Source organism: Ciconia boyciana, chromosome 22 (genome assembly GCF_034638445.1).
Source record: "Ciconia boyciana chromosome 22, ASM3463844v1, whole genome shotgun sequence".
NCBI classification, from domain to species: Eukaryota; Metazoa; Chordata; class Aves; order Ciconiiformes; family Ciconiidae; genus Ciconia; species Ciconia boyciana.
The window spans coordinates 7,224,460-7,242,375 of record NC_132955.1 but is presented as its reverse complement, the minus strand read 5'-3'; the positions used below and the strand labels follow the sequence as shown (position 1 = coordinate 7,242,375).

Genomic DNA, 17,916 nt, shown 5'->3' with positions numbered 1-17,916 from the left:
GTCATACTCTCTTTCTCATCAATGGAATCTGGAGAACTATTCAGCTCATCTACAGACAGTAAGATTTGGTCTGTGGAGTAGCTATTAAGACTTACTGACTAGATGTCTGTCAAAGCCACCTTCGCTAGGCCACATGCAGGCATCGATACTATTAATACAAAAAAATAAAGTGTATTATTTTGAGTCTGATTCCCATCCTGGAGATTATTTCTAACCTTATATTCTCTTTTTCTACAAGTCTCAAGAATCATCTTTATACACTGTTAGTGACCTAAAAAACCATGCACTGTTCCTCTCATCAATGGCTGACCATACTTTCCTGAGAACTGTCCCTCCCAGCTTATAGCTGGGAATCATGATGATGTTTTCCTCATAGAGGCTTACAAGCACAATGGAAAATATTTTATCCCTGACAAAAAATTGAACTTCTACTGTCTCCGCTACTGAATGTATACAGTATAAGCTCTCATCTTGTCCTTACTAATAAGTGCATAGGACAGAAGGAAGGGAAGGGAAGGGAAGGGAAGGGAAGGGAAGGGAAGGGAAGGGAAGGGAAGGGAAGGGAAGGGAAGGGAAGGGAAGGGAAGGGAAGGGAAGGGAAGGGAAGGGAAGGGAAGGGAAGGGAAGGGAAGGGAAGGGAAGGGAAGGGAAGGGAAGGGAAGGGAAGGGAAGGGAAGGGACAGACTCACTCTCTGCCTCGAATGGAGTAAACCTGCGCAAGAACTTGCTGTCTTCTGAATACGCAGGCTCTCTTTGGTATATCTTTTCCACTCCTAAATTGGGAGGAACACAAAACTAGAGCCCATGGAAGTGTAGATACATCTTGATTGCAGAATGGGAGCTTGTTAGCAACTCAGCACTGGATTATAGAAATATGACTGCCCAGAGAGGTACAACTGGCATCTTCATCCCTGCACAAGGTCATCAGGGAAGAGAACAATACATTTCAGACTCTGCAGCATATGTTCCCTCAGCATGAGGATTGGAATTCAAACTGTTTGTATTGTCTCCAAAACTCCTCAACTGCTTCACATACTGATTGAGTCTTCTTGTCCTCAGAGACACAAAAAAGGGAAGGAATATGCCCCAAATCATACAGTGCCATGGGTATAATACAAAGGCTCTGGCTACTGTTCTAAAATGTATCTTACTGGAGACCTGAACAGAAGAAAGAGATTGGCTATTTCTGTTCTAAGTGTGAGCAATTAAAACTGATAAATTCTTAATTCCAATTTCCTTGTACTGTCATTAGACATAATAAAGGGTTCCATAGGCCAGCTAATCTCATTTATCTTCGACACCTGTCCTGTGATTAATGTTGCTCTCTCTCCATTGTTCTTGTAGTTACTGTCTTAGCTGTTTACTATATAGACATCTAAAGTGGGGGAGATCAGTCTCATCCCAAGAATCTAAAGTACTAGTGGATACTAGACAGCCCAATTCATTCTTCATGCTAACCTTCTCCTGTACAGAATCTTATGCCTCTTCTGGGAAAGAGACTTGGCATAAACACAGTGAAATCGCTAAGTGTTGCAGTCTCCTTCGGGATTTCTGGGTGTCTGACCATTTGATTCCTTTATTTTGAGCTTTGTAAAGTGCATATTCAGGAAAACCACAGTTCCTTGTACATAGATAAACTGGCCCTTGATGCCAAAGTTCCTCATCATCCAAAATGTTCAAGTGTTGGCTCATAGGTGCAGGTATGCTTGAATAAAGCCCTTGGTACTTTTGTAATGTATTGTAGCTCATTCACAGGCTCTCTTTTGAAATGATCCAGTCTCTTCCTTTGAGATAAAACCCATTTGTAGTTTTGGAGAGGATTGACTCCAGCTTTCTCTGTACTTATTAATTAAATTGTGTCTAGGAACGACAGTGGGTATGTGAAAGTGAGCATTTATACAATTAAACTCATGTCTTCTTTGTCCCCATCACAGCTTGGGAATAAGAAAGATAACATTGTAATAAGAATTTTAGATGCAGCTACATTCTTTGCAGGGCAAGAAAGCTTACTGGCAACATGTCTTTACATTCATTACCTACCATTATTCACCAATTTACCAAAGTGCGTGAGAAAAAAGAAAGTATGTGTGCAGCTCTAGAGGAAAACTTAAGCTTGTACCTTTGGTATGTTGGGTGAATAGTGCTCTATGCCATCTTAGTTCTTCTTCATTATTTAAAATTTTCAGTCACCTATTAATCTTTTATTTGCTCTACTCTGAAACACCTCAGACATTGCAAAATGGATACCAGAGGCAACAAAGAATTGAAGCGTGGTGTCGGGGAGTGGAAGTTGGGGAGTTATGTGTCTATGTGCCTGTGTGTCTGTGTGTGTCCATGTGGGTTTTTGCAAGAGTGAGTCTAAGGAAAGATAGTCACAAGGCTCTAAAGTTGTTCAGGGCAACATGGGACCCTCCATTTCCATGATGGGACCCCATGGTCTTCAACAGGGGACCCCCCCAACCTCTTTCTACCCTTTCTTCTGCTTCTTTCCATCTCTCCACCCCTCTCACTGCTTGCTCTGCTGCTATTCCTCTCCCTGTTCCTCCCATGCATCTGCACAGAACTCCAAAGAATCTTTCCAGTGGCAGGGAAAGGCAGTAGAGGCAGCAGAATCTTATTCACTTCCTTCGGGGTTACCCCTCCTCCTGCTTCTTCCCCAACAGTGAATAAACTCTACTTGTATCTGAGATTTATGCTGTGATTTTTGAAGTAGGTTTGCTGGTTTGTTAGTAAATGAGCTGACAGGTTGCTTTGGGGATGCTGATGCGTCTGCTGATGTGAAGGTAAGTCTAGACTTAGATATTAAATTAGGACATTAAATTAACCATTAAATTAGGACTGAGCTCTGGTGACACCATTGCAGGACAGAATATGTGTTGTATACAACATAGGATACAGGATATGTATTGCTAGCATGGAAAACAAACATCAACTGTTGGAACCAGGCTTTGACTCAGGCAGCAGAATGGAAATACTCTGTCCTGCATTCAGCTGGATACTGTATTTCTAGCAACTAGTGGCTGTGCAGAGCTGTGAGGAGTTATGCAGTGTAGCAGAAATGTTTCCAGATTAAGCAGGTCTGTGTGGTAGAGCAAGGATTGCCCTAGGCAGTGTGCTACGTGTTTGTAGCTGGAAGAATAAAGCCCAAGCAGAGCAAGGGAAGTTTCAGAGAGACTGGAAAAGTCTGCATTCATATATGGAAGGAGAGAAATCAAAATTTTCTCTTTAAAACTAATTAAGAAACAGTTAAAAGCTCTTAATGATTTTACTTCTGCATAGTTTAGGAGGTCTATAATGAACCATGTCCTGCATCAGAAAAGGCATAAATGTCTTCACATGCTCTTCTAAGCTGTCCTGGAGATGTTGTGAACAGCATTTTCTGTGTTCATGTTCAAAGCAAAGCTCCTCATCACACAGTTAGTCAGCCACATTGATACTTGTGGGACTGCATGGCCTGGTGAAGTAACTTTGTGGCTTGTAATCATTGCTAAGTGGCCATACGACTCAGGATTGTAAGGTTAGCAGTGCTTGGGCACCATACACACTTTTATTTTCAAGGGTAGGAAGAAAATGTTCCCTCACTTTGTTTGTGTGGAGATGAGAAAAATCTTTCCATGTAGTTTCAAGTAGTAGTACTCACAACAGCATGTATGAATCTTTGCCAGTGGCCAACAGAATTTCATGAAGACCTCTTGTTTTTGATAAATTGATTAAACTCTCAGAGAGAACAAAAACTGGAGATATGAATCCCTTTGGGTTTAAGTGTTCAGCTCAGGGTGCCGTGTAAACCCAATCCTCATTGCCAGTGTGAGCCGTTTATGTCACCACCACAAAGGTCTTCATGGTCTAAGCAGATGGCCTTAGGATTCCCATGCAAAAATGTTACTCTGTGATAGAGAGTAAATGGAGAGTGCGAACTGCCAGTCCCAAATTTCCAAGAGCTCACAGTCAGAGCTGAGTGGTTTTTGAAATGGCAGTGTTTGCTACCCTCTCTCTCTAAGTAGTGTCTGCATCTGGTGTATGACATCTTTAATGTGGAATTTCCTGTAAGTTAAGGTTCTGGACTCCTTGTCCTAAAATGGCACACTCATAGTACTAGCTGAGAGACAGGGAAGGCAGTCATACATAAATCTGAGCAGAAAGAGCAGGATCAGCAGAGCCTTCAAAAAAACCTCAGGGGAATGGTAGCCGCAGTGTGCAGCAAGTGCTCAACTGAATTTTATGATCACAACTCTGTCTTAAGAAGAAATAGGGATATCTGAGAAGGGGAGAGGGAAATGTGAAATATGAAGAAAGACATGTGAGCCAAATATTGTGTTAAGACTCATTCCAAACAAGTTACAGATAGGGCATGACTTCCTTGTTTTCATGTCCAGAAAGTTTACTGGAAAAGAGATGAGTTTTTCCATGCCACTTAACCTCCATATTGAGTACATTTAACTTGAGACTAAAGACTGCAAAATGCTTCTCAGTTTTTAAATCTGTGCACCCAGGCTCTGAAATTTCTATACTACCTTAAAACCTTTCATGATGCCATATACATTTTAAGATAGGGAAAACTGTGAAAGATCTCTTAGAAATATCTTTAAGTAAGTAGAAATGGCATATTTGCCTAATTACTCTTAGAAAATGTTTATGTCTCTCCTGTCTAGAGTAAGTAGATTAAACAACAGACTACTGGTGAACTAAAATTGAGTCAGGTGATACAGGGTGATTCGTGTTGGAGATGAGCTTCCTGCCTTTTACACTGCTTCTTTCATTAATCACATTACATAAAAGTCAGAGAAGGAAAGAGGTTAAGGATGCCCTAAAGAAAACGATCAATTATGTAATCTTTTCCTAAAATACTTGCAGAATGTGAAACCTTTGGGTAGTGTAACAGACAGCTTATCCTAGACCAAAAAACAATAGAAAGATTCCTGTTCAAGATTCAGTTGCTTATAGCTAAGAATTTACTTGTTCTTATTCTTACATTATTTAAAAATATTATAAAAATGAGTACTATGTTCCTTTAAGTATCTTAATATTCAACCTACTTTGACTTAGACATTTAAAAATTAATAATTTAATTTTTTTGGTGGGTTTTTTTGTGTATGTGTTTCTACAATCAAAGGGGAGGGGGTGGAAACACTTCCTGAAGGTAGTTCAAGTCTCTCTTAATATATATGATAGGAAAATAAGATTAATGTTCTGAACATGGCACTCTCTCACATCCTGTGAAAGCTTACCACCATACAAAATGTAATAAAGGAGTAATTAGGGAAATGCACAATATATCAGGTGTTCCAGCATCAAGACACCTCGATTCAGATACATACTCCCAGTCCTTGTGAGACCAAATTTAACATAATAATTTCTTGATTTCCCTTCATAATCCATGAAGAGAGAGATGCATTCCACCACATAATGATTCCTTTTATCAGGTGGTCATAATGATCTTGTGCTGTTGTTCATCTCTCTTCAAAGTAACAGGGCATTCAAGTTAGAAGCCTTAATTAAGTCCCTCAGGAGAGAAGGCATGAATCTGAGTTCTAGAAACAAAAGCAAAGGACAGCAGAAGTTGAGCCCACACCTTTAAAGACCCTGTACACTGCAGAAATGGATGAGATGATTTTATGAAAAAAATAAAGATTAAATTAAGTTTACTCATAGGCAATTAGACATTCAAATAAAAGATATTGCAGTGAAGATGTATCTATCTTCATATGCTACTTCATATTACAATCTTCAGGACAGATGTTCTGCAAAGCCCACTTAGTAATGAAGTTTTGAATTATTTTTTGTCTGCTTGCTTTTTTAGGATTTGCTTTTTGTGGTGAAGTATACAGAGAAGATAAGCTGCACAACCTGGGTAATGTTCCTATGGATGTGAATGAAGATGTCCCCCTAAATTTTCAAAAAGATTCCTCTAGCAGGTAACATACTTGCTAACATTCCTTTTTTTATAGACAAAAATGGGATTCCACTCAGTTTCAGGGATGTAAAATGTCTGTGCTTCCTGCATTAATTGGCAGAGAAAAATAGACACTTAGAAGTGTATTATACATTGTCCTTGTATGACAATAATGTTAAAAATGCAGTGAATCATTTTCTTTTTTCTCCTCCATGGACTGTACAGTGAATTAATATTTTTTTAGTCTTCTCAGTGTTAGGTCTCTAACACTAAGTAAGGGAGTCTCAGCAAAAATATCTGAAGGAAAGAAAAACATGCCAATGCACATGTTCCATATTTTCACATTCGTGAACAAAACAAGGACATTTATGAAGGATTTTTTTACAAGATTATGTCCCTGGAATACTAAAAAAATCTTCAGTCTCATTCTGAGTCTGTGTATTACTCCTTAGTGGGTGGTTGTTTTCTGTTTGGAGCTTCTATGTAATACTAAAATTACAATACTAAATAACTTCATTACAGTAAGTGAAAGAAAAGAAGAAAGGAATTGCAAAATTATATCATAATGCTGTTAAATGTTAAGTTTTTCAATGATTGCTAGACAAGGGTTGATCAAGAAAGGAAAATTTGTTTTCTTGATTGCTTACAAGTTCTCAGAACTGTTTTCATTGTACTATATGAACTGAAGATCTTTCTTTTTTTGTCCTCTTTTCAAAATTTTGTTCACCATGTGAAATTTTGAATTGTGCTTAGTAAGGGAAGCAGCTAAGACCATTTTTTCAGATAAATCTATCTATTTATTTACTTATTTATTTATTTGACTAAGCAAATAATTTCAAGATGGGATTAATTCTGTAGATTACAATACTTTTATTTAGATGCATCAATTTTAGATATCTTAGAATATCTCACTTGGCCCCCAGCAGCTGCTCCAGGAAGCAGAAAGTTTTCCATCGGTTCTGTGTCATATTTGTCAGATCTGTACAGATGTCTTATACATCTTAGTGTGTCTAAATTGTCACTGGACATACATATTTAGGAACTCTATTTCACCCTATTCACAGGTAACTTAATTAAATAATTGCAAAACTGTCTTTTTTTAAATAATTTGCAAAACTGTTGTAATTTACGGGTCTTTTTGTGACATTTTAGTCTAGGATATTTTCTGAATATTATAGGGAATTCAAATTGTCAAATTCTACTAAGACTATAAGAAAATCTTATAGCCTAGTTTGCGAATCACAGCCAATGATTTTTATTTTTGTGCTAATTTGTATTGATTCTGAGTTTGGTTTTAAATAATCTGTAAGGAAATTTGTAGACATACGCTGGTCATTTCTACTCTCCTTACGCTAAGTGGTGTGAAACAATAATGTGTAGAACACAAGTAATCTGACCTATTTTAGTGCCTACTTTAGGGTTAGAATGAAGTGTCATTTAGAAATGTGTCTTTGTTCCAATTGAACATTGAAGCAACAAGCTTATATTTAGCTGTTTACTTCGTTGACCTTTAGATGCAGTTTGGCTACCTTAATTGGACATTTTAGGCACCCCAGTGTTCTTGACTTCCAGTTATGGGACTAGAAGAATGTGAGTCTCCAATACTTTTGTGTGAAATCTGTACTGGCCCTTGTGGAAATCTCAGCTACTCAGGGACATCTGAATTGACACCAGAATCACTTTCCAGAACTTAAGTGACCTAATTCACTTCTACTACAAGATTGCAAATCAACTTTCAGACTGAAAAAGAGGGAAATAATATGATGTAGGAACATTCAATGTATGTTTAATTCTACTTGTGCATTTTAACAATTTTATTACAGATCTTAGTGGGTTTATCCTCACATACTCCATGGCAGACACAAAACAAGAAAATCAGACATGCCTCACAGAATTCATCCTCTTGGGGTTTGGGAATCTCCCTAAACTACAGATTTTTCTCTTTCTGTTTTTTTTATTAATCTACTTTGTGACCATAATTGGGAACATACTCATCGTTCTTCTGGTTGTGATAGATCAGCATCTACATACACCTATGTACTTCTTCTTGGGGAACTTGTCCTGCTTGGAGACCTGCTACTCTTCAAACATCTTGCCCAGGATGCTGGTCAACTTCCTGACAAGGGAAAACAGAATCTCATTTAACAGCTGTCTCTTGCAATTTTATTTCTTTGCTTCCTTGGCATGTGCTGAGTGTTATCTTTTATCTGCAATGTCTTATGATCGTTATTTAGCAATATGCAAACCCTTGCATTATACAACATTTATGAATGTCAGATCCTCTGTCCTTCTTGCAGCTGGATCCTGGCTTTGTGGGTTTCTGGCTAGCATCTGTACTACACTATATGCATCATGGCTGACTTTCTGTGGGCCCAATGAAATTGACCATTTCTTTTGTGATTATACACCCTTATTAGTACTCTCCTGCAGTGAAACCCACAGAACAGAATTGGTCATGTCCATTTTAGCCTCTGCATGCACCATGCCTCCATTTCTTTTAACCCTGGCAACCTATATTTGTATCATCACTGTTATCCTGAAAATCCCTTCCAACATAGGGAGGCAAAAGGCTTTCTCTACTTGCTCCTCCCACCTCATTGTAGTCACAGTTTTCTATGGAACCCTAATTGCTGTCTACACATTGCCCAAAACTAAAGCCCTTAGAGAGTTAAACAAAGTCTTATCTGTTTTTTATACTATCCTGACTCCTATGCTCAATCCTCTCATCTACAGTTTGAGAAACAAAAAGTTTAAAGAAGCTTTGAGAAAAGCTATTGGCAAATACATTCATTAAACTTATTTACTTTTTAATTTTATGTAACAATATAAACAAGTCATTGGCTATTGAAATTAAACTGATTCCACTTATGTTGACACACTCCATTAAGATGCATATGTCTGGACTTCATTTATCCTAGTCTGCCTGTACAGTCAATGGACAGTTAGCTATTTTTTAGAGTGATTAATTTTACCTAATTTCAGATATATGCAGTGTCAGCATACAAATCAGAGGTAATAAATACAGGTCACCTTTTGACACAGTGGAGAAACATAAACATTTTTAAGGCTTGATTAATCAAACCATATTATTTAAAATGTTATGATCAGTATGCTCTGTGATTATATTGGTGATAAATCCATTGACAATAAAGTAAACCTAGTGTGAGTGGTGTTATTTTAGAAGTTTACATTACATATATTGACATTTAATCAGCTGAACATTTGCTTAGGACTGGATGATTTTCAGACTTTCACCTGAAGGTATTTTTGTACTTCACCATGTGCCATAGAGGAAAAATCTGACTAATTTGAAGAGAGTATGAGTATTACCAGCAGACTGTATGGATGCAATGAGATGAAGGTGAAACTAAAGTGCATTGATGTTGTTGTAACATAGGATAAAAGAGTGTTGGTCTGTAAATTCAGTCTCTGAAACTACCGATAATGTCATTCTCTAACACCATTTATCCAATTTCTCTAGAATGCTCCACATGACAAATAGAAAAATGATATGAATGTCACAGTGCAAAATGAAGTACCTCCAAAACACTTTTTTAATTGCAAATTTAGGTGGGTCAGCTTTTAACTAGTATTTCTGTTAATGTAATCATGGCATTAGACTATGTCAATGTTCTTTAGAAGGAAATCCCACTTAGATGCTCTTGAATGTGAATCACAGAATCACAGCATGGTCAGGGCTGGAAGGGACCTCTGGAGGTCATTGTGTCACCATCCCTGGAGGTATTTAAAAGATGTATGGATGAGGTGCTTAGGGACATGGTGTAGTAGTGGACTTGGTAGCGTTAGGTTTACGGTTGGACTTGATGATCTTAAAGGTCTTTTCCAACCTATAGGATTCTGTGATTCTCTGATTCTGTGTCTGACCCTCCCTGCTCAAGCAGGGCCACTTAGAGTCTGTTGCCCAAGATCATGTCCAGACAGCTATTGAATATCTCCAAGGAGGGAGACACCACCACCTCTCTGGGCAACCTGTTCCAGTGCTCAGTCACCCTCACAATGAAAAAGTGTTTCCTGTTTTTCAGACAGAACCTCCTGTGTTTCAGTTTGTGCCCATTGCCTTTTTTCCTGTCACTGGGCTCCACTGTAAAGAGCCTGGGTCCATCTTCTTTGCACCCTCCCTTCAGGTATTTTTATACATTGATAAGATCCCCCCTGAGCTTTCTCTTCTCCAGGCTGAACAGTCCCAGCTCTCTCAGCTGTACCTCATAGGAGAGATGCTCCAATCCCTTCATCATTCTTGTGGCCCTTTGTTGGACCCTTTCCAGTATGTCCATCTCTTTTCTACTGAGGAGCCCAGCACTGGAGACAGTACACCAGTGTGGACTCACTAGTGCAGCCTCACCAGTGCTGGGTAGAGGGGAAGGTCACCTCCCTTAGTGTGCTGGCAATACTTTGCCTAATGCAGCCAAGGATACCTTCTTTGCAGCAAGAGCACATTGTTGGCTTTTATTCAACTAAGTGTCCACCAGGACCCCCAGGGTCCCATTCTGCCAACCTGCCTTCCAGCTGGGTGGCCCCCAGCATATATTGGTGCATGTTGGGGGACCCCCCATATATTGGGGATGTTCCTCCCCAGTGCAGGACTTTGTACTTCCCCTTGCTGAATTTAAGTAATTCACTTAAGTGAATGCTGAGGTAGAATTTGCCTTACCAGACCACAAGGAATTACAGTTCCAAAACATTATATCACTGATGAAATTACTTTGAAGATTTGTTTGACACCTTGGAAATGTTATATGGCTGTACATAGGTTCATCTGAGCTTGCCTCCCGTTTCAAACCCCATTTTTTCAGTTGTAGCAACAGTGTGATACAGCAGGGTGCTACACGATTCTCCCTCATTTAATATTCCCAGATACCTAAGAAAGGTATTCCTACAGCTTAGCTTAAATTATAAAAGTTTAGTAAATGAAGAGAGGTCCTATATAAATCACCATTTAGAAGTGTTTATCACTGCTGCCTACAAGGGATATAAGATAATTCTTCTTCCAATATGGACACTTTAGCTTTTAGATTAAAAGAGAAGACAATGGTGGGAAATTCAACACTTCTTAATTTCAAAGGAGTGATTCAATTGATGATTACACAATTTCAAGATCTTTTATTGAGAAAAAATTCAGACAACTCTCTAAACAAGGTTTTTTGGCCCAGGTTCCTGGGCTTGATGATTGGCATTCTTTCCACTCAATTTTACAGAATCACAGAATCACGAATCCTATAGGTTGGAAAAGACCTTTAAGATCATCAAGTCCAACCGTAAACCTAACACTACCAAGTCCACCACTACACCATGTCCCTAAGCACCTCATCCAAACATCTTTTAAATACCTCCAGGGATGGTAACTCAACCACTTCCCTGGGCAGCCTGTTCCAATGCTCAGAAGTGAAGTGATTTTTGTGAAGAAATTTTTCCTAATATTCAATCTAAACTTCCCCTGGCAGAACTTGAGGCCATTTCCTCTCATCCTATCACTTGTTACATAGGAGAAGAGACTGACACCCACCTCGTTTCAACCTCCTTTCAGGGAGTTGTAGAGAGCGACAGGGTCTCCCCTCAGCCTCCTTTTCTCCAAGCTAAACAACCCCAGTTCCCTCAGCCGCTCCTCATAAGACTTGTGATCTAGACCCTTCACCAGGGTCTCATTGCCCTTCTTTGGACACTCTCCAGCACCTCAATGTCTCTCTTGTAGTGAGGGGCCCAAAACTGAACACAGTATTTGAGGAGTGGCCTCACCAGTGCCGAGTACAGGGGGCTGATCACTTCTCCAGTCCTGCTGGACACACTATTTCTGATACAAACCAGGCTGTTATTGGCCTTCTTGGCCACCTGGGCACACTGCTGGCTCATATTCAGCTGGCTGTTGACCAAGACCGCCAGGTCCTTTTCTGCCAGGCAGCTTTCCAGCCACTCTTCCCCAAGCCTGTAGCATTACATGGGGTTGTTGTGACCCAAGTGCAGGACCCAGCACTTAGCCTTGTTGAATCTAATGCAATTGTCCTCAGCATTAATATACTGATAAAGATATTAAACAGAACTGGCACCAATACTGAGCCCTGGGGAACACCACTTGTGACTGGCCACCACCTGGATTTAACTCTGTTCACAACTCTTTGGGCCAGGCCGTCCAACCAGTTTTTTACCCAGCAAAGAGTACACCCATCCAAGCCATAAGCAGCCAGTTTCTCCAGGAGAATGCTGTGGGAAACAGTGTCAAAGGCTTTACTAAAGTCCAGGTAAACAACATCTACAGCCTTTCCCTCACCCACTAAGCAGGTCACCTTGTCATAGAAGTATATCAGCTTAGTCAAACAGGACATGCCTATGATAAATGCATGCTGACTAGGCCTGATCACCTGGTTGTCCTGTATGTGCCGTGTGATGGCACTCAAGATAATCTGCTCCATAACCTTCTGTTGTGGTTTAGCTTCAGTTGGCAACTAAGCACCACACAGCTGCTTGCTTACCCTCCCCCCGGTGAGATGGGGGAGAGAATCTGAAAAGCTCAAGTAAGAAAACTTGTGGGCTGAGATAAGAACAGTTTAATAATTGGAAAAAAACAAAAAAATAATAAAAACAACAACAACAATAACAATAATAATTAATAACAATAAATTGTAATGAAAAGGAAAACAATGAGAGAGAGAGGAACAAAACCCAGGAAGAAAAAAAAGGGATGCAACCACTCACCACCTGCCGATCTATGCCCAGCCAGTCCCTGAGTAGCAATTGCTGCCTTCCTGCCAACTCCCCCCAGTTTATATACTGAGCATGATGTCATATGGTATGGAATAGCCTTTTGGCCAGTTTGGGTCAACTATCTTTGCTGTGCTCCTTCCCAGCTTCTTGTGCACCTGGCAGAGCATGGGAAGCTGAAAAGTCCTTAACTAGCGTAAACACTGCTTAGCAAGAACTAAAACATCAGTGTGTTATCAACATTATTCTCATCCTAAATCAAAGCACTGCACTATATTAGCTACTAGAAAGAAAATTAATGCTATCCCAGCTGAAACCAGGACACCTTCCCCAGCACCGAGGTCAGACTGACAGGCCTGTAATTTCCCCGATCCTCCTTCCGGCCCTTCTTGTAGATGGGTGTCACATTTGCTAACCTCCAGTCAACTGGGACCTCCCCAGTTAGCCAGGACTGCTGATAAAGGATTGAAAGTGGCTTGGTGAGCACTTCCACCAGCTCCTTGAGTACTCTTGGGTGAATCCCATCCAGCCCCATAGACTTGTGTGTGTCTAAGTGGTGTAGCAGGTAGCTAAGCATTTCCCTTGGATTATGGGGTCTTTATTCTGCTCCCCATCCCTGTCTTCCAGCTGAGGAGGCTGGGTACCCCAAGAACAACTGATCTTACTATTAAAGGCTGAGGCAAAGAAGGCATTAAGTACCTCAGACTTTTCCTCATCCTTTGTCACTATGTTTCCCCCCTCATCCAATAAAGGATGGAGATTCTCCTTACCCTCCTTTTGTTGCGAATGTATTTACAGAAACATTTTTCATTGTCTTTTACAGCAGTAGCCAGATTAAGTTCTACTTGGACTTTGGCCCTTCTAATTTTCTCCCTGCATAGCCTCACAACATCTGTTGTAGTCCTCCTGAGTTGCCTGCCCCTTCTTCCAAAGGTCATAAACTCTCTTTTTTTCCCTGAGTTCCAGCCAAAGCTTTCTGTTCAGCCAGGCTGGTCTTCTTCCCTGCCAGTTTGTCTTTTGGCACATGGGGATAGCCTGCTCCCATGCCTTTAAGGTTTTTCTCTTGAAGAATGTCCAGCCTTCCTGGACTCCTTTGCGGTTTAGGGCTGCCTCCTGAGGGACTCTGTTAACCAGGCCCCTAAACAGGCTGAAGTCTGCCCTCTGGAAGTCCAAGGTAGCAGTTCTGCTGACCCCCGTCCTTCTATGAGAACTGAAAACTCTTACCATTTCATGATTGCTGTGCCCAAGATGGCCTCCAAGCATCACATCACCCACATGTCCTTCTCTGTTCACAGACAACAGGTCCAGTGGGATGCCTTCCATAGTTGACTCACTCACCAACTGTGTAATGAATTTGTCTTCCATGCACTCCAGGAACCTCCTAGACTGTTTCCTCTCTGCTGTATTGTATTTCCAGCAGACATCCGGTAGGTTGAAGTCCCCCACAAGAACAAGGGCTAGCGATCGTGAGACTTCTCTCAGCTGCTTATAGAATATTTCCTCTGCCTCTTCATCCTGGTTGGGTGGTCTATAACAGACTCCCACCGTGATATCTGCCTTGTTGGCCTTCCCCCTGATTCTTACCCATAAACACTCAACCCTTTCATCACCATCACCAAGCTCTAGAGAGTCAAAACACTCCCTAACATGCAGGGCTGCCCCACCACCTCTCTTGCCTTGCCTATCCCTTCTGAAGACCTTGTAGCCATCCATTGCAGCACTCCAGTTGCGTGAGTCATCCCATCACATTTCTGTGATTGCAATTATATCACAGTTCCAGCTGCACAATGGCTTCCAACTCCTCCTGTTTGTTGCCCATGCTGCGTGCATTGGTGTAGATGCACTTCAGTTGGGTTACTGATCCTGCCACCTTTTTGGGGGAGAAGCCCAATGCTACTGTTCTCAGGTGCTTCCGTGGTTGCCAACACATGGACAACCCTTGCATCTTTGCTGCCACATGGATCTCCATCCCCCACCTCCACTGAGATGGCTAAGGTGCTGCACACATTAGTATCGGAACATTTCAAATGTGCTCCAGTGTACTCAGCACTGGATGTACTCAACACTGAAGCACACCATCCCTCAAACATTGGATTGCCACCCCCAGGCTTATCTGTAGCGAGCCTGGTTTTATCCCTTTCTCCTCTTCAAATCTAGTTTAAAGCTCTTTCAGTGAGCCCTGCTAACTCCTGCGCAAAGATCTTTTTCCTCCTTTGAGACAGGTGTACCCCATCTATTGCCAGCAGGCCTGGGGTCGTGTAGACTGTCCCATGATCAAAAAACCCAAATTTCTGCCAGTGTATCTGCATGGAAGCCAGCTACTTTTGGTAGGCAACAGCAGTCTAACCAATATGTTCAGAAGAGATTAGAGCATGAATCAACTCAATCTGAAGCTATGTGGATTGATTCCTTTGAGTCCTAATGGGATCTCAAAGCAGACACTGTGCTGAAAGATACTTTGATTTGAGTGAGGTGAATCTCAGCTTAATTCTGAATTAAGAGTCTGGAATGAGATCCCTTTTTCACTTGTGAAAAATGTCCTGGTATGGCTGCATAGACTAGACATGTCTGGAGTCATTAGGTGTTTGTCTTTGTTTAACCCCAGTAGGCAGCTAAGCACTACACAGCCATTCGCTTGCTCCCCCCTGGTGGGATGAGGGAGAGAATCGGGAGGGTAAAAGTGAGAAAACTCATGAGTTGAGATAAAGACAGTTTAACAGGTAAAGCAAAAGCCGTGCAAGCAAGCAAACCAAAGCAAGGAATTAATTTGCTGCTTCCCATCGGCAGGTAGATGTTTAGTCATCTCCAGGAAGGCAAGGCTCCATCATGCATGACGGTTACTTGGGAAGACAAACACCATAACTCCAAATGTCTCCCCCTTCCTTCTTCTTCCCCCAGCTTTTATTGCTGAGCATGATGTCATATGGTATGGAATATCCCTTTGGTCAGTTGAGGTAATCTGTCCCAGCTGTGTCCCCTCCCAACTTCTTGTTCACCCCCAGCCTACTTGCTCGTGGGGCAGTGTGAGAAGCAGAAAAGGCCTTGACTCTGTGTAAGCACTGCTCAGCAATAACTAAAACATTGGTGTGTTATCAACACTGTTTTCAGCATAAATCCAAAATGTAACCCCACATGAGCTACTATGAAGAAATTTAACTCTATCCCAGCCTAAACCATTACAATGTGGCACTTAAAAATGTAGAAATACTTGCATTTTGTTCTGATGAGAGCTCCAAAGAAAGCAGTACACTGTTCTAAATTAGACATCTCCACTATGAACATCTTGTCATTACTAGTTACCTAGAAGACCTCTAGCGCTAATGGAAAGCAGCAGGCAAATCTGGAGTGGGATCACAGGTTCATGGGATAGTTCAGGTTGGAAGGGACCTCAGGACATGATCTAGTTCAACTTTCAGCACAAAGCAGTGTCAGCCATGAGATGAAAAGCAGTTACTGAAGGGTTTAACCAATCTGGTCTTGAAAACCTGCAAGGGTGGAAAAAGCGGAACCCCTCCAGGCAGCCTGTTTCAATACTTGACTGTTCTCATGGGACAAAACTTTTTCGTTATATCCAGAAGAATCTCTTTTAATTCAGCTCATGTCTATTTTCTCTCATCCTCCTACCATGTACCACTGCAGAATCCATCCTGTCTTTAGGAGAAATGTGAATTGGGATTTGTTTGCCTAAACACTGTACCCTAATGCCATCAGAGCTCCTCTGTGTTGTCTCACCTGACCTACAGCAGCTGCTTCAAAAGAGCAACTGCTGCAAAGTACCACACCACATTTGTCAGCCCTGCATTGATATTGTATCCAGTATGAGGTAAGATGGCTCTGCATGCCTACGTTTTAGGAAATAGAGTCCCTCCATTAAAACAGACTCTATAAAACATATTCTAGTGGTGCATATTTCTCCTCACTGAATACCAAGGGAACCTGAAGAACTAGCTCAGATTGGATAAATTAAGCTAAACTGGGTGAATTTCATAATAAACAACCCTACAATCACATGAGAAAGTGGCAGACTGGATTGGCAACCAAAGGATGCAAAGATATTTGGACAACAGGGGCCTTGAAATCAGCAAAACAAGGCAGAAGGGAGACCAGCCAAATTGCACTCAAATAAGGATGTGGCAAGAGGACAGTTTTCTGAGGAAGTTCTCAACATTTCCCTGAGAAATCAACATGTCTATCTGAAGTTCCTATGGACCTGTGCATGCTGTTTGGGATACAAATGGGAGGAATTACAGTTCTGTGTGTGGTTGCATGGATATGATCCTACTGGGATAATGGAGATGTAGTTGGAGAGCTCACATGACTGAAGTGCTGCAGTGAATGGATACAGACTCTTAAGGAAGGAGAGGCAGGGAAGGTGAGGATGAGGAGTTGCCCTTTATGTGAGAGAGAACAGGGGGAATGCATCCAGCTTAGCCATAGAATGGATGCTCATCCAGTTGAGAGTTGATGAGACCTTCTTCAGAAAAGTGTAGGAAGCTTCAAATTCACAGGTCCTGGTCCTCATGAGGGACTTAACTACTTCAATATATCCTGGAAGGAAACACAGCACAGCGTGAGGAAAACAAGCAATTTCTGGAGTGCACTGTTGATGAAGTTGTCTCCTGACACAGGTGATTGAGGAGCTGCTAAGGGGAGGCACTGCTGGACCTCATATGTACAAACACTGAAGAACTTGTCAGAGATGTGACAGTCAGGTACAGCCTTGACAACACTGGAAATTAGATGGTAGAGTGCAGGATCTTGAGAGAAGGCAATAATGCAAATACTAAGATCACAACACTGGACTCTGGGAGAACAGGCTTTTGCCTTCTCAGCAATCTGCTTGGAAGACTTCCATGGGAGACTATCTTTGAGAGAAAAGGTGTCAAGGAAAGCTAGCTGATTTCAGAATGATCCTTGAAACAGACCTTAAGTATGGTTCATCCCCATGTGCAGGAGGTCAAGCAAAGGTGGCAGGAGGCCTGCATGGATGAACAAGAAGACACTGATTGGACTCAAACCTAACAAGGAAGCATACAAGAAGTGGAAGAAGGGACAGGTGACCAAGGAGGAGTATAGAGAAACTATATAAGCGTGCAGCAACGGGGTTAGGAAATCCAAAACCTATTTGAAATCAAATATGGTGAGGGATGTGAAGGGCTACAAAAAGGACTTCTAGCTTCTACAGGTATATCACAAAACCATCACTCTACTTCAGAATAGTAGAAGGGACTTGATGACAGTGGACATGAAAAAACCTGAGGTACTGAATACTTTCTTCGCCTTGGTCATTACTGATAAGATTTGCCTTC

General features: G+C 41.3%; 1 protein-coding gene across 1 annotated transcript; it reads left to right on the top strand.

Moving 5' to 3' along the window:
- Positions 1-7,745: 7,745 nt before the first annotated feature.
- Positions 7,746-8,687, top strand: LOC140662656 (olfactory receptor 6B1-like). The gene has a single exon (XM_072886223.1). It carries the CDS (start codon positions 7,746-7,748, stop codon positions 8,685-8,687), a length of 942 nt encoding a protein of 313 aa, XP_072742324.1.
- Positions 8,688-17,916: the final 9,229 nt, after the last annotated feature.

Excerpts from the sequence above, each read along its gene's own strand:
- LOC140662656 (XM_072886223.1), top strand. The coding sequence starts at position 7,746 with ATGGCAGACACAAAACAAGAAAATCAGACATGCCTCACAGAATTCATC.